Source organism: Macaca fascicularis, chromosome 10 (assembly GCF_037993035.2).
Source record: "Macaca fascicularis isolate 582-1 chromosome 10, T2T-MFA8v1.1".
NCBI lineage: Eukaryota > Metazoa > Chordata > Mammalia > Primates > Cercopithecidae > Macaca > Macaca fascicularis.
Window position 1 is genome coordinate 92,950,363 of NC_088384.1, and position 27,427 is coordinate 92,977,789.

General features: G+C 52.5%; 1 protein-coding gene across 2 annotated transcripts in view; it reads right to left on the minus strand.

Moving 5' to 3' along the window:
- MTCL2 (microtubule crosslinking factor 2) overlaps positions 1–27,427 on the minus strand; it is a 91,348-nt gene that overhangs the window by 58,411 nt on the left and 5,510 nt on the right. Inside the window, exons 1-2 of one of the 2 annotated variants that reach the window (XM_065523112.2) lie at positions 12,302–12,424; positions 8,701–8,925 (exon numbers count right to left, since the gene is read on the minus strand). In XM_065523112.2, the coding sequence (XP_065379184.1) occupies positions 8,701–8,898 (198 nt within the window). In that variant the 5' untranslated portion in view covers positions 8,899–8,925; positions 12,302–12,424. Of the gene's footprint in view, positions 1–8,700; positions 8,926–12,301; positions 12,425–27,427 lie in introns of those variants that run through there. The other variant, XM_005568939.5, reaches the window with a different exon arrangement.

A 27,427-nucleotide genomic window follows, 5' to 3' on the forward strand; every position in this document is an offset into this window, starting at 1 on the left:
AGTTCAAGGCTGCAGTGAGCTATGATTGTGCCACTGCATTCTAGCCTGGGCAACAGAGCGAGACCCTATCTCCTAAACACAAAACAAAACAAAACAGAGAGGGGATTAAGCTGCAGTGGAAACCCAGAGCAAGATGGGCCCTAGACCACTGAATCCCATCTCTGCCAGTGACCAGCCTGTAGTCCTGGGCAAGTCAATTTCCCTCTCTGCACCTCAGTCTCCTCAACTATAAAGTGAACACAGTAATAACAGGATCAAACTTACAAGCCTGACAGGATAATTGAACCAGCTATTGCACAAAAGCCTTGGCCTGGGCCCTGCACAGTGAGTTCTTGGTGACTGGTGCCTGCTGCTCCAAGGAGCTGAAGCCCAGAGAAGGGCATGATGGCTGGAGGTCACAGTGTGACCCTGAGACCTGTATCTAGTTGTCTGGGATGTAGAACAGGCCCGATATGACAAAGGGCGGGCAGATGTCCAAGTCATCCCTACAGAAAGACGATAGAGGAGCTGCAATCTCTGATCCTGGTCCAGGACTCTGTAGCAATAGCACCCCATTCCTGGCACACACCCTCTGTTCTGTTCCCTGCTGGCTGGTTGAGGGAAGCCAGGAAAGGAGGCCTGCAGGGATGAGGATGGAAGGCTCTTCTGAGCTGGGAAATTGCAACCAGACTCCATCACTGTGTAGGCTGGGAACTACTGTTTGGTGAAGACTTACTGCATGCCAAACTCACCCATCTTCACCCCAATCCTATCCCCATTTTACAAGGAAACTGGAGCTCAGAGCAGAAGTGACTCGCTCAGTGTCATGCAAAGCCAGTGTGGGCTGAGCTGGGCTGGAAGCCCCAGGGGTTTGGCTGAGGGGCCGCTATAGCCCAGGGTCTCCCAGAAGTGCCCAGGTTTCGCTAGCAGGAACTCCATGTGGGGCAGAGAGCCCAGCGCCCCGTGCCTGCTGGTCTCGGAAATGACTGTGGTGCCTCCTCCCTGCCGGAAGGGAAGAGGGCCCTCCCTGGCTCTGTCCTCTGCCTGGGCCCAAGCCCAGCTCGGCACAGACCCCTTGGCAGTGTATGAGGCAGGCCAGGAAAAACAACGACCGAAAGGAAACCAGGCACGGCCTCTCCCTCCCTCCACTGCCACTGCCTCTTTCTGCCCCTGAGGATCTCGTAGGACAGCCAGGAGCGGGACCATGAGGCTCCTCCCACAGCCTCTCTGGGCACCAGACCTTCCTCATCCATAAGTGGGGAGAACAACCCCTCAGTATCAGAACAAGGGCTTTGCAGAAAACTAGATTCAAGCCCAGTTCTAGCATTTACTGGCTATGTGACCCAGTACAAGTTATTTAAACATGGTCCCTGGTTTGGGGCTGGTTAGGTCACCCAGTAAGCCCCTGTCCTGATCAACTCTCCATTCACTCACTCACTCCTCACTCACTCATCCTGCTTAAGCACTTGAGGCAGGAGTGGTGGGGTACAGAGATCAAGGCCGCAGACGTACTTGGCCTCATTCACATCTATGTGTCCCAGCAGCGGCACAGCGTCAGGCACACACTAAGTGCCTAATAAATGCTTGTTGGATGAACAAATAAATCCAAGGGTCCAACAAGTGAAAAGGGAGGGGAGATGAACGAGTGAATGACTGAATATACATGGGGAGTGGCACCTGCCCTCACAGGGCTGAAGAGGCTGCCCTCAAATGCCAACTCCACCCACTGTCCGGGAAGGGCTACACTCCTGGCTGGAGGGCTCCGCTCTCAAATGAGCTCCTATCTGGGCCAGCTCCTCTCCACCTGCGGGGATGCTGCATCTCCACCATGTCCTCCACCTGGGGAGGCTACCAGTTCCCATCAAGAAGTCACAATCCATGTGGATTTCTGGATCCTCTGGGGTTCATGAACAACTCTATGAATTTTATCCCCTCCCATCCCCTCCATGATTCCCCAGTTCTCTTCTGCCCCATTCTCCGTGGAATCCCTTCCCTATTTACTCTCTTCCCCTGATGGCTGCTATATCAAAAGAAAGCACAGGCCGGGCACGGTGGCTCATGCCTATAATCCCAACACTTTGGGAGGCTGAGACGGGTGGATCACTTGAGGTCACGAGTTCAGGACCAGCCTGGCCAACATGGTAAAATCCCGTCTTTACTGTCTCTACTTAAATACAAAAATTAGCCAGGCGTGGTGGCACATGCCTGTAATCCCAGCTACTCGGAAAGCTGAGGCAGGAAAATTGCTCGAACCCAGGAGACGGAGGTTGCAGTGAGCTGAGATGCCGCCACTGCACTCCAGCCTGGGCAACAGAGCAAGACTTTGTCTCAGAGGAAAAAAAAAAAAAAACACAACTCCAGGCAGCCAGACTAGGAGGCAGGAGCACTGTGGCCTGCCCTCGTCCCTGCTCCTCAGTGAGCCTCAGTGGTCCTGGGCCTCCTCAGCCCTCACAATTGATTTACAGAATCAGCTAGCACATTCCCTGGGAGGGCGGGTCAACACATGCTTTTCATCCCATTGGGAAGCACTTTGATTATTATCCCCATTCTGAGGCTCAGAAAGGAAAGGTCACTTCCCAAGGTCACACAGCTAGGAAGGCTGTAGAACCAAGGTTTGAAATCGAGTGGATCAACTCTAAAGTCTCACTCTCAGCCTGATCCTGCCGTACAGGCCCAATGCGTGAAAACACATTACATTAACATCAACAATAAAAGTATTAATAATAAACCCCAACAGTGGGCTTACTGTGTCAGGAACTTGAAGCGCCCCACGTGTCTGTCTCATTTGATCCTCCCAGCTACCCTCAAGGTAGGGGGGTTGAGATGCTAAGGGAGGCGTGGCAGCTGTGGCTTCCGGAAACCAGGGCAAATCCCCAAAGCACAAACAAATGCACTCAGCCATGAAGTCACTGTTTACAGCACTAGGGCCTGGCTCCTGCCAAGTACAACTAGCAGCCTCCAGTCCCTGCTCCCCAGGCATCAGGCCCCTCGGCTCATAGGCCTCTGTCATCCTGATCCTCAGGGAGAGGGATGGAAGCTCTCACAAAAGAGCAGCCCCTGGCCGGGCATGGTGGCTGATGCCTGTAATTCCAATACTTTGGGAGGTTAAGTTAGGAGGACTGTTTGAGGCCAGGAGTTCAAGACCAGACTGAGCAAAACAGGGAGACTCCCATCTCTATAAAAATTTTTTAAATTAGCAGGGCATGATGGCGTGTGCCTGTAGTATCAGCCACTTGGGAGGCTGAGGCAGGAGGATCCCTTGAGAGTCCAGGAGGTCAAGGCTGCAGTGAGCTGTGATCTGCCACTGCACTGCAGCCTGGGTGACAAAGCGAGACTATGTTTCAAGAAAGAAAGAAAGAAACAAAGAAACAAGGCCGGGGGCGTGGTGGCTCATGCCTGTAATTCTGGCCCTCTGGGAGGCCGAGGCCAGCGGATCACCTGAGGTCAGGAGTTCGAGACCAGACTGGCCAACACGGTGAAACCCCGTCTCTACTAAAAAAATACAAAAATTAGCTGGGTATGGTGGCGTGCCTATAATCCCAGCTACTTGGAAGGCTGAGGCAGGAGAATTGCCTGAACCCGGGAGCTGGAAGTTGCAGTGAGTCGAGATCACGCTACTGCACTCCAGCCTGGGTAACAGAGCAAGGCTTCGTTTCAAAAAAAAGAAAAAAAGCAAGAGCATGCCCTGGCCAGGCAGCATTCTGGACTCCGTGTGGCTGAATCCTCCTACAAACCCCAGGAGGGTTGGAATGTCACCCCCACTCTACAGATGAGGAAACTGAGGCTCAAAGAAGGGAGGTAACCTGCACAGGTCACCTAGGAATTAAACCCAAAGCCAGAACATTTTCTCCAACAACATCTGTATCTGAGGAAGGGGGTGTGCTCCTGGTGCGTCCTTGGCTTCCTACAGGAGTCGTCTCCTGCTGTGTCCTTGGCTTCCTACAGGAGTCACTTTAGATAAGAATTTAGATCCCAGATTCCCTGGACCTGAACTCCTCGTACCTAGTCTCAGCTCCTGAGAGGTCCTGGGAATCTGCATTGTGAACAAGCTCTCCTGGTGATTTTTATCCATCCAGGGAGGCTGACATCCTGGCCTACCCTTGCCCCCAGACTACTAGTCTACTACTACTACCAACCAGTCCTACTAGTCTACTACTACTGCTAGTCCTACTGATGTAAGTATACACAGTAAGTATTAAGTTCTTCTGAGCAATAAGAAAACCACAACCAGACCAGGCGTGGTGGCTCACACCTGTAATCCCAGCACTATGGGAGGCCGACGTGGGTAGATCACCTGAAGGCAGGAGTTAGAGACCAGCCTGGCCAACATAAGGAAACCTCATCTCTACTAAAAATACAAAAATTAGCTGGACATGGTGGCACATGCCTGTAAACCCAGCTACTTGGGAGGCTAAGGTAGGAGAATTGCTGGAACCCAGGAGGCAGAGGTTGCAGTTAGCCGAGATCACACCACTGCACTCCAGCTTGGGTGACAGAGTGAGACCCTGTCTCAAAAAAAAAAAAAAAAGAAAAGAAAAAAGAAAAAGAAAACCATAACCAATACATGTTTATTTCCAGACCTAGTGTTCATTACTCTGTTCACTTGACTTATTTCATCCTCACAAAAACCTCTAGAGGGAGGGACTCATTTTATCTCCATTTTCCACAGGAGGAAACAGGCTCAGAGATGTGAAGGAACCTACCCAAGGCCACACAGCAAACAAGTGGCACAGCGGCTCTCCACCCTGTGACCTCACCCTCCTCATGCTGGGCAAAGGCCCCACCGAGGTTCTGTAGGCCCTGTCAATGGTGAGGACCAGCACAGAGGGAGAGCCTGGGGGTTGAGGGGGGGCACTGAGGCCTGTGGTTTTATTCATGACCCCCTACCCCCATCCCACCAATACCCCTCTGCTCCATAAAACCACTGGAGCTCAAAAGCCCTGAAGATTCAGCTGGTCAAAAGCCACATTTAACAGAAGGGGAAAATGAGGCACCAAGCTGTAGGGGCCAGTCAGGACACGGGCCAAGGAGCGGGCAGAGCAAGTCGGAGGAGTCCCCCAAGCAAGGGGGAAGGCAACATTCCGATAACTTCCCAAAACCCCCAGAACGACCCCAGCACATGGGGCTCAGGGTGGTGACCAGAGGAGTCCATCCAGCTCAGGCCCCAGGCCGGCAGATGAGCTCAGCGCTCCAGCTGCAGGGTGGGGAGGGGAGGGAGGGAAGGGGCAAGAGGGACGCTGATTGGCTAATTCAAATCCCAACAGAAAGGGCCCCTCCTCTCCGCCCGGACTCCGAGAGCCACCCACCCGCTCCCTACACCAGCTCCCCACACCCTCCTCCCCACCGCTGCTCTGGCCCCACCCACGGAGGCACCGCAGCCCCGCAGCTCATTCCAGGTCCCAGCCTCTCCTCCGCCCCTTCCTCATCTTTCTGAAGTCTGACATTTTTTTGTGTCCCTCCCATGAATCCTCCACTATACAGGCCCAAACGCAGATTCCTCTGAGCTTCTCCAGCTATTCCCGCCCCCTCCCCACCTCCTCCCTCCTGCTTTCCCTCACCACCCCCCACCCCTCCCAACCCAGTGATTGGAATCTGAATATGCCCGGGAGCTGCCCTGTCAAGTAGAAGTACGCTTTGAACTTGGAAACTAACTCATTCTTTTTTTTTCTTTTAGAGAGAGACAAGGTTTCTCTCTGTCTCCCAGTCTGGAGTACAGTGGTGCAATCATAGCTCACTGCAACCTTTAACTCCAGGACTCAAGCAATCCTCTGGCCTTGGCCTCGCAAATAGCCGGGACTATAGGCACTTACCACCACACCCTGCTAATTTTTTTTTTTTTTTTTTTTGGAGACAGAGTTTTACTCTGTCACCCAGGCTGGATTGCAATAGTGTGATCTCAGCTCACTGCAACTTCGGCCTCCCAGGTTCAAGCGATTCATCTGCCTCAGTCTCCTGAGTAGTGGGGAGTACAGACCTGTACCACCACACCCGGCTCATTTTGTATTTTTAGTAGAGCTGGGGTTTCACCATGTTGGCCAGGCTGGTCTTAAACTCCTGGCTTCAGGTGATCTATCCGCCTTGGCCTGCCAAAGTGCTGGGATTACAGGTGTGAGCCACCACCCCCAGCCTCTGCTAATTTTTTTTATTTTTTGTAGAGACAGGGTCTTGCTATGTTGCCCAGCCTGATTTCCAACTATTGGCCTCTAGCGATCCTCCCACTTCAGCCTCCCAAAGCGCTGGGATTCTGGGATTACAGGCATGAGCCTCCACCTCTGGCGGAGACATATCCATTGGTTGTCTCATGTGTAGAATAGCACTACAATCCCACTGTGCACCAACAAGACCACAGGAGGCGCCAGTGGCTTCCTGGAGCAGGCACTCCTGTTTACTTCCCCTGGCCCTGCTGGCCTCTGAAATCCTGGCTCTCCCTGGTCCCTTAATGAGGGTTTTTCTTTTATATTCCACTGGAAAGGCTCTAGGGCTTGAGTTTGCCAGTGTCTTCCAACAGAAGGGACTTCTCCCCAGGTAAGTGTGTGACCGACTCCCATCCTGCCGCTCCCCTGGGTCCTCACAGGGGCCATCTTCTGCCACCTTCCTCTCTACCCCTTCCTGGCTCAGGCCCACTTCTCCCTTGGACCTTTGCTCAGAAGTCACCCCTGCAGGAAGCCTCCCTAGGACCCCATCCCAGTTCCTCCTGTCACTGGATCACACTGGGCTGAGTTCCGAGGGCAGTGGGCCGGGCCTGGGGGCCCCGGAGTTCTCACCACCAGACCAGAGCTTCCGAAGACAGGCAGGGGGACATCCCACCTGCCAACGTCCCACCCACCCTTCCCCTGCTTCCTGAAGCAGACAGCAGTGAGGCCAAGCTGGAAGCTTGGGAGGCTGATGAGCCTGGGCTCTGCCACCAACACGCTGAGCGCTCCTTGACCTTGGGCAGGTATTGCCTTTCTCTGAACCTCAGATTCCTCATAAGAAAATGGAAATAATAATAATAGCTAACATTTTTGAGACCTTATGCTGGCATTTTACCCACATTATTTTTTTTTTTTTTTTTTTTTTTTGGGAGACAAAGTCTCACTCTGTCACCTAGGCTGGAGTGCAGTGGTGCGATATCAGCTCACTGAAACCTCCGCCTCACAGGTTCAAGTGATTCTCCTGTCTCAGCCCGAGTAGCTGGGATTACAGGCGGGAACCACCACACTCAGCTAATCTGTGTATTTTTAGTAGAGATGGGGTTTCACCATGTTGGCCAGCCTGGTCTCGAACTCCTGATCTCAAGTGATCTGCCCACCTCAGCCTCCCAAACTGCTGGGATTACAGGCATGAGACACTGTGCCCAGCCCACATTATTTCATTTAATCTTCATAGAACCCTGTGACATAGAGATTGCTGCAAACCCATTTTACGGATGAAGACACTGAAACAGGTGACTTTGCTCAAAATAATAAAGTTCAGATATATTGGAGCCAAGATTTAAACCAGGCTTGACCAACTCTAGGCCTTCACTACTTTCTTTTTTTTTTTGTTTTGTTTTGTTTTTTTTGAGACCGAGTCTCACTCTGTCGCCCAGGCTGGAGTGCAGTGACACGATCTTGGCTCAGTGACACGATCTTGGCTCACTGCAAGCTCTGCCTCCCAGGTTCACGCCATTCTCCTGCCTCAGCCTCCTGAGTAGCTGGGACTACATGTGCCTGCCACCATGCCCGGCTAATTTTTTGTATTTTTAGTAGAGACGGGGTTTTGCTGTGTTAGCCAGGATGGTCTTGAGGCCTTCACTACTTTTCATTAACATAATTAAGGAACCTCTGCCTGGCACCATGGCTCATCCTTGTAATCCCAGCACTTTGGGAGGCCAAGGCAGGAGGATCACTTGAGCCCAGGAGTTTGAGACCAGCCTGGGCAACATAATGAGACCCCATCTCTACAACATATAGAAAAATTAGCCAGGTGCGGTGGTGTGTGCCTGTAGTCCCAGCTACTCAGGAGGCTGAGGTGGGGGGATCCCTCGAGCCCAGGAGGTGGAGGCTACAGTGAGCTATGATCACATCACTGCCTGATGCCTAGGCAACAGAGCAAGACCTTGTCTCTAAAAAAACAAACAAGGAAAAGAAACCTCCATGGAACTGTGCAGGGACAAATTGGAGCCTAACACCAGGTGTGTGGTTGATAATAAATAGTAGCTTCTCAGCCCGGCGCGGTGGCTCATGCCTGTAATCCCAGCACTTTGGGAGGCCAAGGCGGGTGGATCACCTGAGGTCAGGAGTTGGAGACCAGGCTGGCCAACATGGTGAAACCCTGTCTCTACCTAAAAATACAAAAATTAGCTGGGTGTGGTGGCCGGCGCCTGTAATCCTAGCTACTCGGGAGGCTGAGGCAAGAGAATCGCTTGAACCTGGGAGGCGGAAGTTGCAGTGAGCCAAGATCGCACCATTGCATTCCAGCCAGGGCAACAAGAGAGAAACTCTGTCTCAAAGAAAAAAAAAAAAACAAAACAGTAGCTGCTGGTAGTAGGAAGGATTCATATTATAATATCATTTTGGGGCACCCTTGATAGAAGCCCTGTGGATTCACCAGGAATTCCTACTTAGATGAGGAAACTGAGGCCCAGAGAGGTAGTAGAACTTGGCCACGGACACACGGAAGTGACATGCAAGGCCAACCTGGGCCTCACTTAGACTTGTGGTCTCATCCAGCAACAAGGGCACCTGGGCCCAGGCTGACCTTGACATCCTGCTCCAGACCACGGATAAGCTCGCCGTCCACCTGGCCAGTCTGGGCGGCACGGAGACTGCGGCGCTCGGCTTTGCGCAGCCGGTATTGCAGGATGCGGCAGGTCTTGCTGGCCTGGTCCAGCTGCTGTCGCAGCTCCTGCAGCTGATACACGTCCTCCTCCATATAGACGTCTCGCATCTCCAGCATCTCGGCCCGCAGCTCCTCAATCTCATCCTGTGGAGGGAAGGAAGGGTCAGGTTACTGGGCCCACAGTAGCAGCTAGGAGGCCTGAGTGCTGACCACACCCAGTGCTGAACGAAGCACAGTGGGGGACCTGGATGTGGCAGGCTGAATGACAGACCTCCAAAGATGTCCATGTCCACATTCCCAGAATCTGTGAATGTTACCTTACGTGGCAAAAGGGACTTTGCAAATATGAGTAAATTAAGGATCCCAAGACAGGGAAACAGAAGCAGAGGCTGGAGTGAGATGCTTTGATGCTGGAGGAAGGGGCTGTGATGATGGAGGGAGGGGGTGCCTCTAGAAGGCAAGGAAAACGATTTTGCCCTGGGGTCTTCCCAAAAAATGCAGTCCTGCCCAAACCTTGACACCTCCAGGATCAGAGGATAATAATCTGGTGTTCTTTTTTTTTGAGACAGTCTCACTCTGTTGCCCAGGCTGGAGTGTAATAGCGCGATCTCAGCTCACTGCAACCTCCTCCTCCCTACTTCAAGCGATTCTCCCTGCCTCAGACTCCCAAGTAGTTAGGATTACAAGTGCCCACCACCACACCCAGCTGATTTTTTATATTTTTAGTGGAGATGGGGTTTCGCCATGTTGGCCAGGCTGGTCTTGAACTCCTGACCTCAAGCGATCTGCCTGCCTTGGCCTCCCGAAGTGCTGGGATTCATTACAGGTGTGAGCCACCGCACCCAGCCTGGTGGTCTTTTAAGCCACTAAATTTGTAGTGATTTGTTACAGAAGCAACAGGAACACACTGGGGAAGCAGGAGATGCCATTTAAGAAACACGGATGAAGCCGGGCATGGTGGCTCATGCCTGTAATCCCAGCACTTTGGGAGGCCGAGGCAGGCAGATCACAGATCGTGAGGTCAGGAGATCGAGACCATCCTGACTAACACGATGAAACCCCGTCTCTACTAAAAATACAAAAAAATTGCCGGGCCTGGTGGTGGGCGCCTGTAGTCCCAGCTACTCAGGAGGCTAAAGCAGGAGAATGGCATGAATGCAGGAGGCGGAGCTTGCAGTGAGCCGAGATCGCGCCACTGCACCCCAGCCTGGGCGACAGAGCAAGACTCCATCTCAAAAAAAAAAAGAAATATGGATGAGCATCAACTATGTAAGTACTAGGCCCTGTGCTAAGTGCAGGGGTAGGGAGGGACAGTGGGTCCAACCCCCTCTATATATTCTGTATGGAGCCCCAAGTTTCACCAGGAAGATACACAGTAAACCAGCAAATAATAATAATAACAAAAAACACCTGGCTGGGCTCAGTGGCTCACACCTGTAATCTCAGCACTTTGGGAGGCCAAGGCAGGTGGATCATTTGAGGTCAGGAGTTTGAGACCAGCCTGGCCAACATGGTGAAACCCTGTCTCTACTAAAAACACCAAAAAAAAAAAAAAAAAAAAAGAGCCAAGCATGGTGGTGCGTGCCTGTAATCCTAGTTACTCGGGAGGTTGAGGCATGAGAATCACTTGAACCCAGGAGGCAGAGGTTGCAGTGAGCTGAGATTATACCATTGCACTCCAGCCTGGGAGACAGAGTGAGACCCTATCTCCAAGAAAGAAATAAAAATAAAAAAACCTCAGATGCTGTTAAGTGCTATAAAGACAAAACCAAAACGAAACCAAACAACGTGAGTTATATGACAGAGTGATGTGGAGGGTGCTATGTTAGGGGACATGATCAGGGAGGCCATCTCTACAAAAGAGACATTTGAGCTGAGACAAGAAGGAAGAGCCAGAAAAGCTAGGGGGAGAGGTTATTCCAGGCAGAGGGAACAGTGCGTGCCAAGGCTCAGAGGCAGGAAAGATACAGCAAGGTACAGCAAGGCGTGTGTGTGTCAAGGTACAGCAAGGAGGGCAGGGCAGCTACTGGGTTAATTTCAGGCTGAGGAAACTGACAGGAGTCAACCACCTGGGGCTTTGAAGGGCAAAATAGAATCTGGGTTTGGGGTTTGCTTGTTTTGAGAGGGGGTCTCACTCTGTCACCCAGGCTGGAGTGCAGTGACAAAATCTCAGCTCACTGCAACCTCTGCCTCCCAGGCTCAAGCCACCCTCCCACCTTAGTCGCTCAAGCCACCCTCCCACCTTAGTCTCCCAAGTAGTTGGGACCAAAGGCACACAACCCCACATCCCGCTAGTGTGTGTGTGTAGAGACAGGGTTTTGCCATGTTGCCCAGGCTGGTCATGAATTCCTGAGCTCAAGCAATCTGCCCAGCTGGGATTACAGGCATGAGCCACCATGCCTGGCCTGGGTTTGCATTTTAAGCAGAGAGGGTAACAGTATGACCTCACTTCCTCAAGGCAGCTTCTGCTACCGCTGTCATCAGCTTCCAGCTGTTCCTCACTTCTCCTTTATAATCATTATTAGCAAATCTGCAATTCTATGTTTAATAGTTTGTCTTCCAGCCAAACCATGAGTGCCTGGAGGCCATCCCATTTGGTCTAGCAGGCAGTAGGCTCCCAACAAATATTAACTGAATGGGTGCATGCATGTTTAGTTAGGTCAAAAACAACAAAAAGACATACCAATGTGCAACAATCATTAGATACTAAGTGTAAAGGGGGAGGGAAGTAGAATTACGCAGAAGAAATGCATAATTATTATGTCTCATACAAATGTGCAAACCCAGTCACAAATGGGAATAATACTTACCCTTAGTGTGACCGAATGATTTAAATAAGATTGTATACTAAGAAGGGAAACTGGCCAGGTGCAGTGACTCATGCCTCTAATCCCGGCACTTTGGGAGGCCAAGGCAGTCAGATCGCCTGAGGCCAGGAATTCAAGACCAGCCTGGCCAACATGGTGAAACCCTGTCTCTACTAAAAATACAAAAATTAGCCGGGCGTGGTGGTGGGCACCTGTAGTCCCAGCTACTCGGGAGGCTGAGGCAGGAGAATCGTTGGAACCTGGGAGGCAGAGGTGGCAGTGAGTCAAGATCATACCACTGCACTCCAGCCTGGGCAGCAGAGCCAGACTCTGTCTCAAAAAATAAAAAAAGAGAAACAGAGTCACCAGGGATGAATGAACTGCTAAAGGCATCCCTGAGGAGCCAGGGGGAAGCACCGAGGATGGAGGTGATGGAAGCAGGGGTTGGGGGGTCCAAGGGGCAAAAAGGCCTCTGCGGGTCCTGGAGAGGGCAGATCTGGAGAGCCGGATTCCTCAGCCCTCCCTACCTGCCTTTCCCCAAAGGAAACGGAAAGGAAGGGACTGGGAAGTGGGGTCTCGTATTCCTCCCTCCTCATGCTGCCACTGGGAGGAGGGAGCGTCCACTCTGCTCCCATTGGAGGGACACCTCTGGCTTCTGTCCGAGCACCCCTCACTATACCCCCGCTGGGGCTGGGAGGAAGGGGGGAACTGACCTTGCGCCTGGGAAAGGAACAAACATGGGGGTCTCTCTCTTCACTCCTGCCTGCCCAGAGGGCAAGGACAGCTCTGCTCTTCCAATGGTCAGCCTGGTAAGATGGCTCCCCGTGAGGAAGGGGGTATGGCTGGGGTTGCCTCCGCCCCCTGAGGCTGGATGGATTTAATTCAGGGTCGGGGTTAGGGAGCCCTACCCTCCAGGCTAGTTCTCAGAAGCTTGGGAGGTTTTCCTGCCCGTCGGTTTGACTCCTGGGGCTGCAGAGGAACAGTCACTCGGCCAGGCCCCCCCCACCCCCATCCTCACAGACACATAGACTCACCACCCCACCAGCACACCATGTGGACAGAACAAGTGGAAAGGAGGAAGTGGAACAGTAAATGATCACACCAGTTAAAAAATGAGGAAGTGAAGGATCCACGCGCTGTTTCAGGCAGCTGATGAAGGAAGCATGAAGGAAAGAGAACTCAGGAAGTGCAAGCCAGTCGGCTAAATCCAGACTAGGCCAGCCTCCAGATGGATCTGTGTTCAAATCCTAGCCATGCCGATCATCAGCACCCCACTTATTCTCTCTAGAAAGTTAAAATGACAGGATATGGTGATGGAAAGAATAGGAGGGTCTAAGTGGACCTCAAGCTCAGGCTGAACCAAGGGGAAATGCACACAACCCTATGATGCTGGGCTACATTAACAGATGCACGACATTCAGATCATGGGAGGTGACGTCTCTCACATAAGATGACACCCACAGCGCTAGAGTCATTTTTGGAATCACTTTTTTACCTTTTAAATAACTGATTTTCTTATTTATAAAACAGGGCAGGCCGGAGGCGATGGCTCACGCCTGTAATCCCAACACTTTGGGATGCCAAGACCGGCAGATCATGAGGTCAGAAGTTTGAGACCAGCCTGGCCAACATGGTGAAACCCCATCTCTACTAAAAATACAAAAATTATCCGGTTGTGGTGGTGCACGCCTGTAATCCTAGCTACTCAGGAGGCTGAGGCAGGAGAACTGCTTGAACCCGGGAGGCGGAGGTTGCAGTGAGCCGAGATCATGCAACTGCACTCCAGCCTGAGCAACAGAGCGAGACTCTGTCTTGGAAAAAAAGCAAAGTAAAATAAAATAAAATAAAGCGTTGGCAGGGCACAATGGCTCACCCCTGTAACCCCAGCACTCTGAGAAGCTGAGGCAGGAGGATCACTTGAGCCCAGGAGTTCAAGATCAGCCTGGGTAACATAGTGAGACCTCATCTCTACAAAAAATAACAACAACAACAACAATAGTAATATATTACATCCAAACAGGCCGTGACTTTAAAAATGGTTATCATTGGCCAGGTGCAGTGGCTCATGCCTGTAATCCCAGCACTTCGGGAGGCTGAGGCAAATGGATTACCTGGCCTGGAAGTACACCTGTGGCCCCAGCTACTTGGGAGGCTGGGGTGGGAGGATTGTTTGAGCCCAGGAGGTTGGGGTTACGCTGAACTATGATTGTACCACTGCACTCCAGCCTGGGCAACAGAGCAAGAACCTGTCTCTAAAAAAACAAAAAAAGTAAAACATGATCATAGAGACAGTTGTGAAAATAGAGAAAACAGGCCAAGTGCAGTGGCTCACACCTGTAATCCCAGCACTTTGGGGAGGCCAAGGCGGGTGGACCATTTGAGGTCAGGAGTTTGAGACCAGCCAGGGCAACTTGGTGAAACCCTGTCTCTACTAAAAATACAAAATTAGCCAGGCGTGGTGGCAGGTGCCTGTAATCCCAGCTACTGAGGCAGGAGAATTGCTTGAACCCAGGACACGGAGGTTGCAGTGAGCTGAGATCATACCACTGTACTCCACTCTAGGCGACAGAGCGAGATTCTGTCTCAGAAAAAAAAAAGAAAAAGAAAAGAGAAAGAAAATATAATCCGTGCATAATTCCAATACCTGAATCACAGTGGCTCTCAAAGTACAGTTCCTGGACCAGTAGCATCAGCATCACTGGTGAATTTGTGAGAAATTCTCATGTCCCAACCCAGACTTGCTGAATCAGAAACTCCTAGGGTGAGGCCCCCAAGGGATTCTGATGAAGGGCATTTCCTTCTAGCCTTTTTCCCCCCCTGCTAAAAGGGCAAGAGTCAGATCTCTGAGGACAAGTCCCCAAGCCAGGGCCTGACACAGAGCAGGATCTCAGTAAGCATCCTTTGAATAAGTGAATGAATGAATGATAGTTCTCACATGAGCAGCTGTCTCCCCAGGGCCTGCCCTTCACCACAGTCAATTTGTGACAGCGCAAGATGTTGCATTCACACCAGTTCCATCTCTCCAGGGGGGCCTAGGCCTCTCGGGGGGGCTAGTCCCAGCTGCAGGCAGAATGCCCGTCAGCCCCTGCTGGCACGGCCCCACGTGAGAGGGTGAGCTGACAAAGACAGGCTTGTGGCCCCAGGCTGGGTCTGCAGGGACGTGGGCGGGAGAGGCTGGCGAATGCAGGACTTAGGCAGGGGCGCTGAGCTTTCGGGGCCCCAGGTGGGGCTAGGAGAGAGGCTGCTGGAGCTTGGGGAGGGGACCCAGAGGGCGGGCCCTTGTTCTGCTCCAGAGGTTCACAGTCCTCAGGGAGCATAAGAATGCTCTGGGGCTCTGCGGTCACGCAGTCTGGGCCCCCATCCCAGGAGAGCTCTCCAGTGACAGATCCAACTGAAGGAGCTGGGGGTGAGAGGCCCTGGGAGGTGGGGGTGAGGAGCACAGGCTTCCCAGCTCCTTCACAGACAGCTCAGTGGTTCTGAAGAGCCTCTCCCAGCTCCCAGACCCCCTAACTGTGTGGAAATGGGGAGGGAGAGGCCCAGCTCCACTGGACTCAGTAGGCCTTGTGGCTATAGAACGAGGTTGTAGACATGGTGAAACCTTGTCTCTACTAAAAATACAAAACTTAGCCAGGTGGGGTGGCTCACGCCTGTAATCCCAGCTGTTTGGGAGGCTGAGGCAAGAGAATTGCTTGAACCTGGGAGGCAGAGGTTGCAGTGAGCCGAGATCACACCATTGCACTCCGGCCTGGGCAACAGAGCGAGACTGTCTCAAAAAAAAAAAAATCCCCTCAACACCACCCGGGAAACCCCAAGCCTCATCCTCTGCCAGACAACAAAAGGACACAGTGCCTGGCAGTGCCCACCTCAGAGCCCTGGGACCCCTGACCCTCAGCCCCACCACGCCTGGCCACCTCCTTCAAGTTGACCTCTTCACCTTAAAGGCTACTCTTGAAGCTAACCCAGACTTTTTAGCTGGAATAGAAACGGGGAATAGGAGCATGGAGGAGGATGGGAGACCAGGGCACCCACACTGCTGCCAGGATAGGCAGTGCTTCCCTTTCTAGAGAATGCTTTTTTGCTCTGATTACACAGTTAATAGCTGTTTTTGGAGAAATCTGAAGAAGGTAGACGGCTTTCTATCTCTTCTACCAGTTCTCACCAGCTTCTGCTTCAGGTCCAAGTCCCCTTACTGGGCCCTGAGCCAGCCCCTGGTCTCCTCCCTACTCCTGCCTTACCCCGGCCCTCCAGCATCCAAATAGGCTGTGACTTTTAAAATGGCTACCACTGGCCGGGCACGGCAGCTCATGCCTGTAATCCCAGCAATTTGGGAGGCCGAGGTGGATGGATTACCTGAGTTCAGGAGTTCGAGACTAGCCTGACCAACATGGTGAAACCCCATCTCTACAAAAAAACACAAAAAAATTAGCCAGGTGTGGTGGCGGGTGCCTGTAATCCCAGCTACTCGGGGAGACTGAGGCAGGAGAATCGCTTGAACACCAGAGGCAGAGGTTGCAGTGAGCTGAGATCACACCACTACACTTGAGCCTGGGCGACAGAGACAGACTGTTTCAACAAACGAAACATGGTTACCACCTATTAGGAGGCTCACTAATTACCAGGCCCCAGCACAGGCAGTACATGCATTATCGGTTGACAGTTTAATCCTCTTACCAACCCTGTGAGGTAGGTGCTGAAAATGTTCCTATTTTGCAGATGAGAAGACGAGGCTCAGAAGCTTCGCAGAGCTGCTTGAGCAAGGGACCTGTTGTGCTGGATTCCATATCAGCCACGTGGCCCTGGGTCAGTGCGTCATAACTGCTCTTCCAGACTGTTCAGCTATTCCCTCTGATAGAACGGCCTTTGCCAGGCTGACTCCCGACTATCTCATCCTTCCAGAACATTTCCTCCCCGCAATCTGATTCAAACCCTACGCTCTGAAATCTATGGTCCGTTGTGCTGGTAGTTTTAGGTTGTATTTGTCTGTTTTCATGTCAGTCTTCCCCAAGAGCTAGGGAGAAGGGCTGGGGCTGGTTTGTGTCTAGTCCCCAGCATCACCCAGGGCAGGCCGTGGTACAGAACAGGTACCGTCACTGTCTATGGGTAGATGTAGGAATTAAAGAATGAGTATGGGGCCAGGCGTGGTGGCTCACGCGTGTAATTGCAACACTTTGGGGGGCCAAAGAGGGAGGATCCCTTGAGCTCAGGAGTTCAAGACCAGCCTGGACAACATCGCGAGACCCCATCTCTACAAAAAAATTTAAAAATTAGCCAGGCATGGTGGTGCGCACCTGTAGCCTCAGATACTCAGGAGCCTGCAACAGGAGGATCACTTGAGTTTGGGAGGTTGAGGCTGCAATAAGTAAGGATTGCGCCACTACACTCCAGCCTAAGTGACACAGAGAGAGTCTGACCCCCCCCCAAAAAAAAATTGAATATAGCTTCTGTCCTGCCCAGTCCACAACTCCAGGTCAGCTGCAAAGAGTTAGGAAGACAGAAGTTCAAGACCAGCCTTGGCAACGCAATGAGTCTCTGTCTCTACAAAAAAATAAAAAATTTAAAAAATGTAGCTGGGCATGTGCCTGTAATCCCTAGGACTCAGGAGGCTGAGGCAGGAGGATCACTTGAGCCCAGGAGTTCCAGGCTGCTGTGAGCCATGACTGCACCACTGCATTCCAGGCTGGGTGACAGAGTGAGACCCCTGTCTCTAAAAATAAAAGAGGGAGAGCCTGGGCAGATCAGAACTAGTCTCAGATCTCTATGCCACCCAAGGAGGGTAGGCAGGGTCTGTCTGCACAGGGAACCTCCTGCTCACCCAACCACTCCCTGCCCACAAAGTGCATCTCTGTCCACCCCCTGCCAAACCATGAACTCAGCCTGCAGGAAGCAGCCTCTCAGAGGCAAACCTGCTCCCCTCGATGGACTGATTCCCAAGAATCCTGGGAGAATTGTCCAGGAAGAGCCTCTTGGTCCCGGCTGGGCCAGATGGCCAAACATGAGCTCACACTACTGCTAATAATAGCAAGATCTTGCACAGCAGCAGAGGGCTTCACCATTTACAAAGACATTCCAGCTGAATCATCCCACAGATCCTCATTGAAACTCCCCCAGTGAGGAGAGACAGGAACCATCATCCATGTTCTACAGATGAAGAACTTCAGAGAAGCACTGGGAAGGTGGGTCATGCCCAAGCACATGCAAACGGGCAGGGGGAGGGGGTGAGACCTCCAATCAGGACTCAAACTCCAACCACTGACTTCAAGATCTTTCTTTGGAACCAGAACTCAGGGAGTCCATGAACTTGGAATATCACATCTTTCTTTTGAGTGACCTCTAAGTAAAATGTAGCATTTCCTTCTATTCTGGGCCTATAAACAAACCATCATTATATAAGTAATACCTGTGACTTTGCCACTAAAAAAAAAAAATCACAGATATTTTCATATCATATAACAGTTGCTGCAAAAATGTCAAAATATTATTTACATTCATCAGTAGTTTGAAATTATGCTAGTTAGATCTGTCATCAGAATTTATGAGTTAATAAGCACATATATTACTATGTTGTAATTTAAAAATACTTTAATAACTGTATTTCAATAGAGTTGGTTTCCTTTTTTTTTTTTTTTTTTTTGAGTTTTGCTCTCGTTGCCCAGGCTGGGGTCCAGTGGTGCGATCTCAGCTCACCACAATCTTTGCCTCTGGAGTTCAAGCAATTCTCCTACCTCAGCCTCCTAAGTAGCTGGGATTACAAACATGCGCCACCAAGCTCAGCTAATTTTTGTATTTTTAGTAGAGACGGGGTTTTGCCATGTTATCCAGTCTGGTCTTGAACTCCTGACCTCAGGTGATCCACCCGCCTCGGCCTCCCAAAGTGCTGGGATTACAGGCGTGAGCCATCGCACCCAGCCAAAATAAGATATAACTTTAAATGTTTAAAATGAAATATAGACAGGAGAAGCAGAGCTCCGCTTTCAAATCACACTTTTTACTTATTTATTTTATTTTTTGAGACGGGGTCTCACTGTGTCACCCAGGCTGGAGCACAGTGACTTGATCACAGCTCACTGCAGCCTTGACCTCTTGGGCTAAAGTCATCCTCTTACTTCAGCCTCCTGAGCAGCTGGGACTACAGGCACACACCACCATGCCTAGCTGAATTTTGTATTTTCTGTAAAGAGGGGGTCTTGCTTTATTGCCCAGGCTGATAAATCACATATAAGTGTTCTAAGAAAGATTATTTTCTATGAGAAACCCACACAGATATAAAATGATTTCACCTTTGTACACTGAGGACAGCAGGGGGAAGTTTAGATTTGGGGCCACTGGAACCTTCGCACGTGGCTCCAGATGCATGGCTATGATGGAATTGGCCTGCAGCAGCTGGGGAGCTGTGGGGCTGGAGATGAAAGTGACCGAACACCTGGACCCTCTGCAGAAACACAGCAAGTGGCAGCATGTGGTCTGAATCCAGCAGCAGCTCCCAGCTGGGAGGACGGGGAGAACCAAGGGGACATGAGGTTCCTGAAGGCAGGAGCAGGTTGCCTCTTGCCAGCCACCAAGGAAGAGACTTCCACAGCGGAAGTCCCTCAGCTACCTCCCACCCAAGAGTCAGCCCCTGGTGTCCCTGGGGAACTCTGATATGACCCCTACAGACCACATTCTAGAAACCCTAGATATGCCAAGGCTGGCTCAGGGGCGGAAGCTGCAATCTGAGCCCACCTAGCTGCCATGGGACTCTGTACTGCCTGGGCCTCCTACTCCACACCTGTTTCCCACCTCAAAAGCCACCTCCAGCAGAGCGCGGTGGCTCACACCTGTAATCCCAGCACTTTGGGAGGCCAAGACGGGCAGATTACTTGAGGTCAGGACTTTGAGACCAGCCTGGCCAACACGGTGAAATCCTGTCTCTACAAAAATACAAAAAATTAGCCGGGGGTGGTGGTGCACACCTGTAATCCCAGCTGCTCCGGAGGCTGAGGCAGGAGAATCGCTTGAACCCAGGAGGTGGAGGTTGCAGTGAGCCGAGATGGCACCACTATACTCCAGCCAGGACAACAGAATGAGACTGTATCTGACCAAAAAAAAAAAGAAAAAAGCCACCTCCACCAAGAAGCCTCCCTGACTGCCCCAGGGCAGAGCCCTTTTGTTTGAACAATTACTGAGTACCTATGGTGGGCCAGACCCATCACCAAATTATTGGATTTAATCCTTATGATGGGCACTCTGCTCCCAACTAATTTGTACAGTGAGTGATTTTTTCTAAAACCATGTTTAAAATGTGGTTAAAACTGTTTAAAATTCTCCAATGATCACCAAAACCTGGGAACCACCCAAATGTCCCTCAGCTGGTGAATGATAAACTGTGGTACGTCCACGCAATAGAATACTACTCAGCGATGAAAAGGAAAGAACTGCTGACACCTGCAACATGGAGGAAGCTCACATGCAGGAAGCTTAGGGAAGGAAGCCAGACTGAGTATGCTACACACTGTATGAGTCTATTTTTGACACTCTGGAAAAGGCAAGGCTATAGAGACAGAAAACAGTCCCAGTGGTAGTCAGGGTCTGAAACCGAAAGAGGAACTGACCTCACAGGGCGAAATTTGGGGTGTGAAGGAACTGTTCTGTATCTTGGTTGTGGTGGTGGCTGCAGAACTGGATGCATTTGCCAAAATTCATTTTATTGTATATATTTGTACAACTGTATATATTGTATATATATGCCCAGTACACCTGACCTAAAACCCCAAAAAGCAAAAAGCAAAGCAAAACAAAACCTCCAGTGACTTTTTATCACACACAAAAGAAAACCCAAATCCCATCATAGGGCATACAGGCGCTGTCTGGCCTGAGTCCTGTTCACTTCTCCATCTTCATCTCCCTCGACTCCTCCTCTCACTGGCAACACAGCAGCCACTTGGGTCTTAGGCAACCAGCAACTGCCTCACCTGTCCCACCCCAAAGCCTTTGGCCTTGCAGTTTCCTCTGCCTGGATTTCCCTGCCCCCATCTCTGCACTGCTGGCTTGCCTTCTGCCTCAAGTCTCCACTGAACTGCCACCTCCTCTGAGAAGCCTTCCATGCTCCTCTAGTCCCATTATGTCCAACTTAACCCCTTGTTTCTTTCTTGGCATGTATCACAGGTTTATTTGTGATATTCATCGTTTTGTCTGTTTGCCTGCAGAATGTCAGTCTCTACCACTAGGATGTGATGTCAGGAGGACAGAGCCCAGCACAGTGCCTGGGACACACCGAACAGCTCAATAAAGAGGTGCTGAATGAATACACAGGCCCTCAGAGGGGAGAAGAATCCCCCTGTTCTACTTCCCTACAGAAAACCACTTCTAGTCCGCGCTCCTGTGTCTGAATCTAATTCTTTGATTCTGTGAAGCTAATGCCCACGGGTGCTTCGGACCCCAGTGGCAGGGCTCAAATCCCAGCCCAGCAACACCCAAGCCACAGCCCTGCCAGATTCCAAACCTTACCCAAATGTACCACCTCCTCCCCAGGTTCCAGGGGCCCAACAAGCCCTCTGACGGGCAGACCAACCCAAAAGAATGACAGAGCTGAGCTGAGAGGCCCAGAACCCTCACTCTGCGCGGCAGCAACCACACTATAGAGGAACAGAAGCCTCCGCCTGGCCCGCCTGCTCCCACATTGCCCTGGCCACCACGGTCCCTCCCTCAGGCCGAGGCCTGGGCTGCCTCCCATCTGCCACCCTGGCTCTGGGCCACTCGTCTCCTGCCCGGGCCCAGGCCACTCACCCCAGCCCCGGAAGGGCTGCTTTGCGGAGTGGGCCGGCAGTGGCCACAGAGGCAGCATGCCAGCCCCACCCAAGAGGCCAGGGCAGCCATCTGCCATCCCTTCTGCCAGTCCCCCAGGAGTCTGTCAAGGCTCCAGATGAGATCATCGCACTTGGACCCCAAGAAAGGGTATGCAAAAAACTCCACAGAGCTCCACTTCTCAGCTCAAATGCAAACACTCTGGGCACAGCAGCAGGGGAGGAAACCCAAAGACTCCATCCCTTCATACCCAGGGACACAGAGGCCTCGAGAAGGACAGGGGACAATCCCACAGTCCCTGGAGGGGATAGCACTGAGTAGGCGGGTGGGCTCTGGGCACCTGTCTCCCATCCCAGAGCTCAATCTAGCTTAGCATCCTTGGAAAGAAGCTGGGGTCCAGTTTTTGGGGAGTTGCATCAAAGGTCCTGATGAGGCTGGGCGCGGTGGCTCACACCTGTAATCCCAGCACTTTGGGAGACTGAGGCGGGTGGATCACCTGAGGTCAGGAGTTCAAGACCAGCCTGGCCAACATGGTGAAACCCCATCTCTACTAAAAATGCAAAAATTAGCCGGGCGTGGCAGCACATATCTGTAATCCCAGCTACTTGGGAGGCTGGGGCAGGAGAATCGCTTGAACCCAGGAGACAGAGGTTGCAGTGAGCCAAGATCACACCACTGCACTCCAGCCTGGGCGACAAATAAGACTTCATCTCCAGTAAAAAAAAAAAAAAAAAGGTCCCAGGGAAAGAAGGCCAGTACACCCAGCCCAGCATTGCTGTGCCACACAACTTCCCCACTCCAGCCGACACGGAGACTGCTTGGCCCTGGAGACCCACCGCATCCTACTCCTCTGGTTAGGAATAATGAGGGAAGACTGGGGCCTGGACCCGCCTCTCCACTGCCAAGAAATAAGAGGAGATGCTCCCTGGGCACTCCCCCTCCCCGCCAGGCAGCGCACATTCTCTCACTGCAGTCCAAGCAATCCCCGATGGGAGAGGAACCTCAGAGAGGTCAAGTACGTTGCCCAAGGCCACACACAGTTAAGTGGCACAGCCAGGATTCAGGTCCAGTTGGAGCTCCTGTAAGCTGGACCAGACAGTCTTATAATGAACAATGGTGACGATAACAATAGCTAACATTGACAAGTGTTTAATGTGTTCCAGACACCGGACTGAGACAGAAAGACCATTATCTCTTGCTCAGTGATGAACCTTAGAGGCAGGCGCTATGACTATCTTATCCCCATTTCACAGGTGAGCAAACGGAGGCCCAGGAAGATGAGGTCTATGCAGCCAATCAGGAGTGAGCCTCCCAGATCCGTCTGGTACAGCTCTGCATAGGAGACTACAGATGCTCTATCAGGGAGGGGTGTGTGTGTGTGTATGTGGTGGTTGTTGTTGGTAAGGAGATGCCCAGAGACCACTGCCCACCAAGGCCACATCTGGCTTGTCATTGTTGTCACTGTCCCATTCAAGGCCTTACCTGGCAGAGCAGGGACATATCCACAGGCCCTACGGCCTCTGGGACATTCATGTCAGGAAGCGCCTGACAGTTTCCTCCCATCCTTTCCATGTGAACAGGAAGGAAGGCAGCATCTGGACCTGGATGTGTTTAAAACATCCCCCAAACACCTTCTGGGTTGCAGCGAAATCTCTAACTCAGAGCAGGGGTCTGAGGTCTTTAGGGATAGAAGGCAAAGCTCCAAAGATAGTGGCCTAAGACCACACAGCCTGAAGCTCCAGGACACCCCAGCACTTTACACCCCTGCCATTCCCCCTGCCTGGCATCCTGGAGAGAAGCACAAGACCCCAGTCTTGCCTCTTGCCACTTACAGGCTGCATGACCTCTAACTAGCCCCCTAACCTCTCTGGGCCTCAGTTTCTCCCTTTGTAAAAGGAAGGAGCTAAACACCCTGGAAGGTCCCTGCCCTCATGCAGGGCAAGGTGGGGCGGTGGTGGCATGAAACCTGTCATTACCCCATTAATAATCTAATCACCATCACGGTAAATGCTCCAAAGGAAGCTCCAGGGAACTCCAAGGTGTCCGACACAGGAGCCTGGCCTGGGGAGTTGCTGCTGGGGCTGAGTGCCCTAAGGTGGAGGAAGAAACTAAGGGAAAGAGCCAGGAACTGCAAGCACAAAGGCCAGGTGGCAAGAGCACGGGACAGAGGCTGGGGTGTGTCCCGCATGCACCCGTAGAGCTTGGGCTGGGCAGGGGTGGGCGAGGCTGCGGGAGGCAGGACCACACAGGCTGCTCCACCACGAGGCAGGGTCAAGGAGAGGCTGGAAGAGGAGAGGCTGGTGCAACCGACTCAAGCCCAGAAGATCCAAAGCAGGCCTGGGCCCCAACCAGAGTAAAGATGTTCAGCTAACCCAGCCTAGCTAGGGAACCCCAGACTTTTTTCCATAGAGGCTGAGCTTTTCCTTGTGGCTCAGGCGATGAGAGATGATTCACCTCCATTTGAGAATGAGGGGCCCCCAAAGGTGTCCTTCCATTAGCAAATGTGTATCACCAGTTACTAAGCTGGTGGCACTAGCCTGGGTCATTCAGGGAAGAGTGACACAATGCCGTAGGGGAGGGGAGGGGGGACACAGACAGGGAGATATGTTTGGGGGTACCCAAAATGCAGTGCAGCTCTGTGCATACCACTCAGACTGATGCCCCAAGCCAACACCCACGGGGGGACACCCAGAGCCAAGCACAGCCCCTGCTGTCAAGGACCCAGCTTAACCTGGGGTCACCGGGGTCACACCAGGGCCAGATAGAACAGGCAAGCGCTTGGCTGTTGGGTCCTTCCGAGGAGCCAGACCTCGCTAATGGGACCCGTACATGCACTCTTTCTCTTATGGAACCCTCACGGCAACATGCGCAGCAAGGACATCCACATCCCCATTCTACAGATGAGGAGACTGAGGCTCAGAAAGGGAAAGCTCAGAAAGGAAAAGGCAGAGCTGGGATTCGAGCCCAGTCAGCTTGGCTCCAGATCACAGTGCTCTCTCCCAACCACCCTGGACCTCAGAGAAGGAAGGGCTGGCCTGCTGCTCCCACCCGCTCCGACCCCCTGCTGCGCCCCACTGCCGCAAAGCAGGCAGATGCAGTGCTGACTGAGGCCTCCAGTGATGCCAGGGTCAGCCTGGCATGGAGCACCCCAGCTCCAAGTTCCTTCCGGCACCAAGGGGAGTGAACGTGACCACGGATGAGGTCATGCATGTGGGGACTAGGGGAATGACCTCAGTGAAAAACTTGGCTGCTGGGCAGGCCCTTGCCTTGAACTTAGCTGCGCCCCTCCCCTGGGGGACTCTCTCTCTGTCCGGAGGCTATGCAGGACATGGGGCCTCCTCTCCTTCTCTGTGCCAGGATGGTGCTAGGCGCACAGAACACCTGAGCTCTCAACCTCCCAAGCGCCCCACTAGAAACGATCACATCCCATTTTACAGGAGGAACACGGAGGCTTGAGGAGGGACCATGCAGGGACAGCATGCACAGGGAGAAGGTGACACAGTGAAGTTTGGCTCCAGACTTGACTCCAGAGGTGGAGTTTGCCCCTGAGACCACACAGCGTTGCTCTCCTCTCCGGCAGGGCAGGCCTCAGGCCCAGGGCTGCAGACACATAAAAGGAGGTGGCTGCAGGTTTGCTGCCACGAGACCCCTCCCAGCAAGGTGCTCACACGGCTTCGGCCTGGCATTCAGTGCCCATCCCAAGCCAGCCCAACTCCCCTTCCCAGACTCTCCTCAACCCTGCCAGCTTCCACCACTCCCTCCAGCTTTTCTGTTTCAAGCCTGTGGTCCACCTCCAGGCCCTGCCTACTGCCTTTCACTTAATTGCACACATATTTATTGAGCTCCGACAACGTGGCAGGCACTGTTCTAAGAGCTGGGCACAGAGACAGCCACTTGAGGCTAACTCCCCAGCTCCAAGGACACCTCCTTCTCCAGGAAGCCTGCCAAGCCCCTTCTCTGAGCTCCCATACCTCCTCTAGCCACCTCTACCCTGGCCTCCATCATTCCCCAGCCAGAACTGGGCACCCTTTACAGATGGGAGTGGCATGGCCCTCCGCAACCCCCAGCAAGGGAACAGGGGGAGATAGGGCCAGCAGGAAATTCCAAGGAGATTAGAAGGGAGTTGCCCCCGGGCAGTGTTTCTTCTGTGGGCAGCCTGACAATCAGTCCACTTCACTCGGCCCCACTGGCCCTGGGCATCAGGGACCTGGGGGACTTCAGTGCAGCTTCTTCTGACTTCAAGACCTACTAGCCCCCAACCACCCACCACCCAGGATCCCAGGACCCCCAGCTCCAGAAGGTTACAAAGTCAAGCCCCTGGCCACACTCCTCAGTGTTCCCAGCAGCCTTGTGGAAGGAAGCCTAGTGAGCCACTAAAAACAGTTTAGTTTGTACACATTAGCTCCAGGGAGACACAGACCAGGATTTCCTGTTTCTGTGTGTGGATGTCACAGCCCGCGTGTGTGTGTGTGTGTGTGTGTGTGTGTGTGTGTGTGTGTGTGTGTGTGTGTGTGTGTGTGTGTGTAGGTTCCCTGGTTTGAGAGCCTCTGGCTCCTGTTGGCAAATGCTACATGCCTAATGTTTGCATGCCAGACTGTGCCGTGTCCCTGCTGATGTGCATGTGACTGTGTGTGCTATCTGTGTGTAAATGTCTGCGTGGGAGTCCCCTTGGTGGGTGTCTGTAAGCCTCAGGTAAGTGTGCAAGTCTCTGCTGCTCTCTTTGTGGAAGAGGCAGGGGAGGTACCTGGGTGGTGAGCTTGTGCCTGGGCCAGCCTGGCAAGCGTAGATGTGTCGACTTCCGTGGATGCTAGTGTGTGTGTATAATGTCTGCGTGGGTTTGTATCCCCGCCTTCATGTGTACTTCTGATGAGTCTGAGTGTGTCTGCAGGATGTCAGTCTCTGGGGCATATCCGGGTGTGTCTGGGGGTGTAAGACGTGTATATGAGGATGTGTTTCTGACCTGGGGGTTGCAACAGGGTCTCAGCCTCCATTGTGTCTGTGTGGTGATGCGTGGGTGTGATGGAACGGGAGTTGTGTAGCTGCTTGGGTGTGTGCACTTCTCTGAGTGAGCATCCTCTCTAATATGTCTGGAAGCGTGCTTCCGAAAGCATCCAACACCAGCGAGTCACTGGATGGGTCTGTGAGACATGTGCCAGTGGTTGTGTGTCTCTGAGCTTGAGCTGTGAATACATATATGTGCATTTGTATATACAAGAGAGAGTGTGCCCAGGGACACAGGCTCGGCCCCTGGGAGGCTGAGGCTGGGCCTCAGGATAGGGAGCAGCCAAGAGTTTTGCTGACTGTGGTAACCTTGTCTCCTCCACCCAGTGACAGACTGGAGTCCTCCCCTGTAGCTCCTGGGAGCCGAGAAGAGAAGAGCTACATGCAGAAGCCTACTACGTGGTCACTGAGTCCAGACACCCAGCACAGGGCCTGGTACCCCGGACCCACTGGGGAAATATGTGTTGAATGAATGAATGAATGCCTGGAGAAACAGACAAGGGAACGGCAATGACTGGGAAGGACACTAACATTCACTGTGCACTCTATCTGCATCCTCACACTGAAAAGGGTCCTCACGGCCCCGGGTGGGCATGCTTGTCCCCCATGTTACAGAAGAAGGAACAATCTCACACGTGTGCACACACAAACGTCCTCCACTAACCCCCACCTCCCCCAGGCTCCGGGCCCCCAGCATGCCTTAGCCTAGAGCCTGGTCCATGACAGGATTCCTCTCACCAACCTGTGTCCCAGCCTAGACACGCTAGTTAGCAACCAAAAGCTCACTGCTCTGGTCACACTGCAGAAAGAACAGGCCCAGAGTTAGACCAACCTGGTTGGAATCCTGGTTATGTAACTTAGAGCCTCCATTTACTGATCTGTAAAATGGCAAGCGGGGATGGATTAGGTGCTTCCTCCAGGCCCTTCTGAGCTGACACCTAGACTGGCTGCACTTCAAACACTCACATCTAGAATCACCCAGGAGGGAGCCCACACACACGGCAGGGAAGGTGATCACACCTTCCCATCCTCCTTGGGACAGCTACTGATGTATCAAC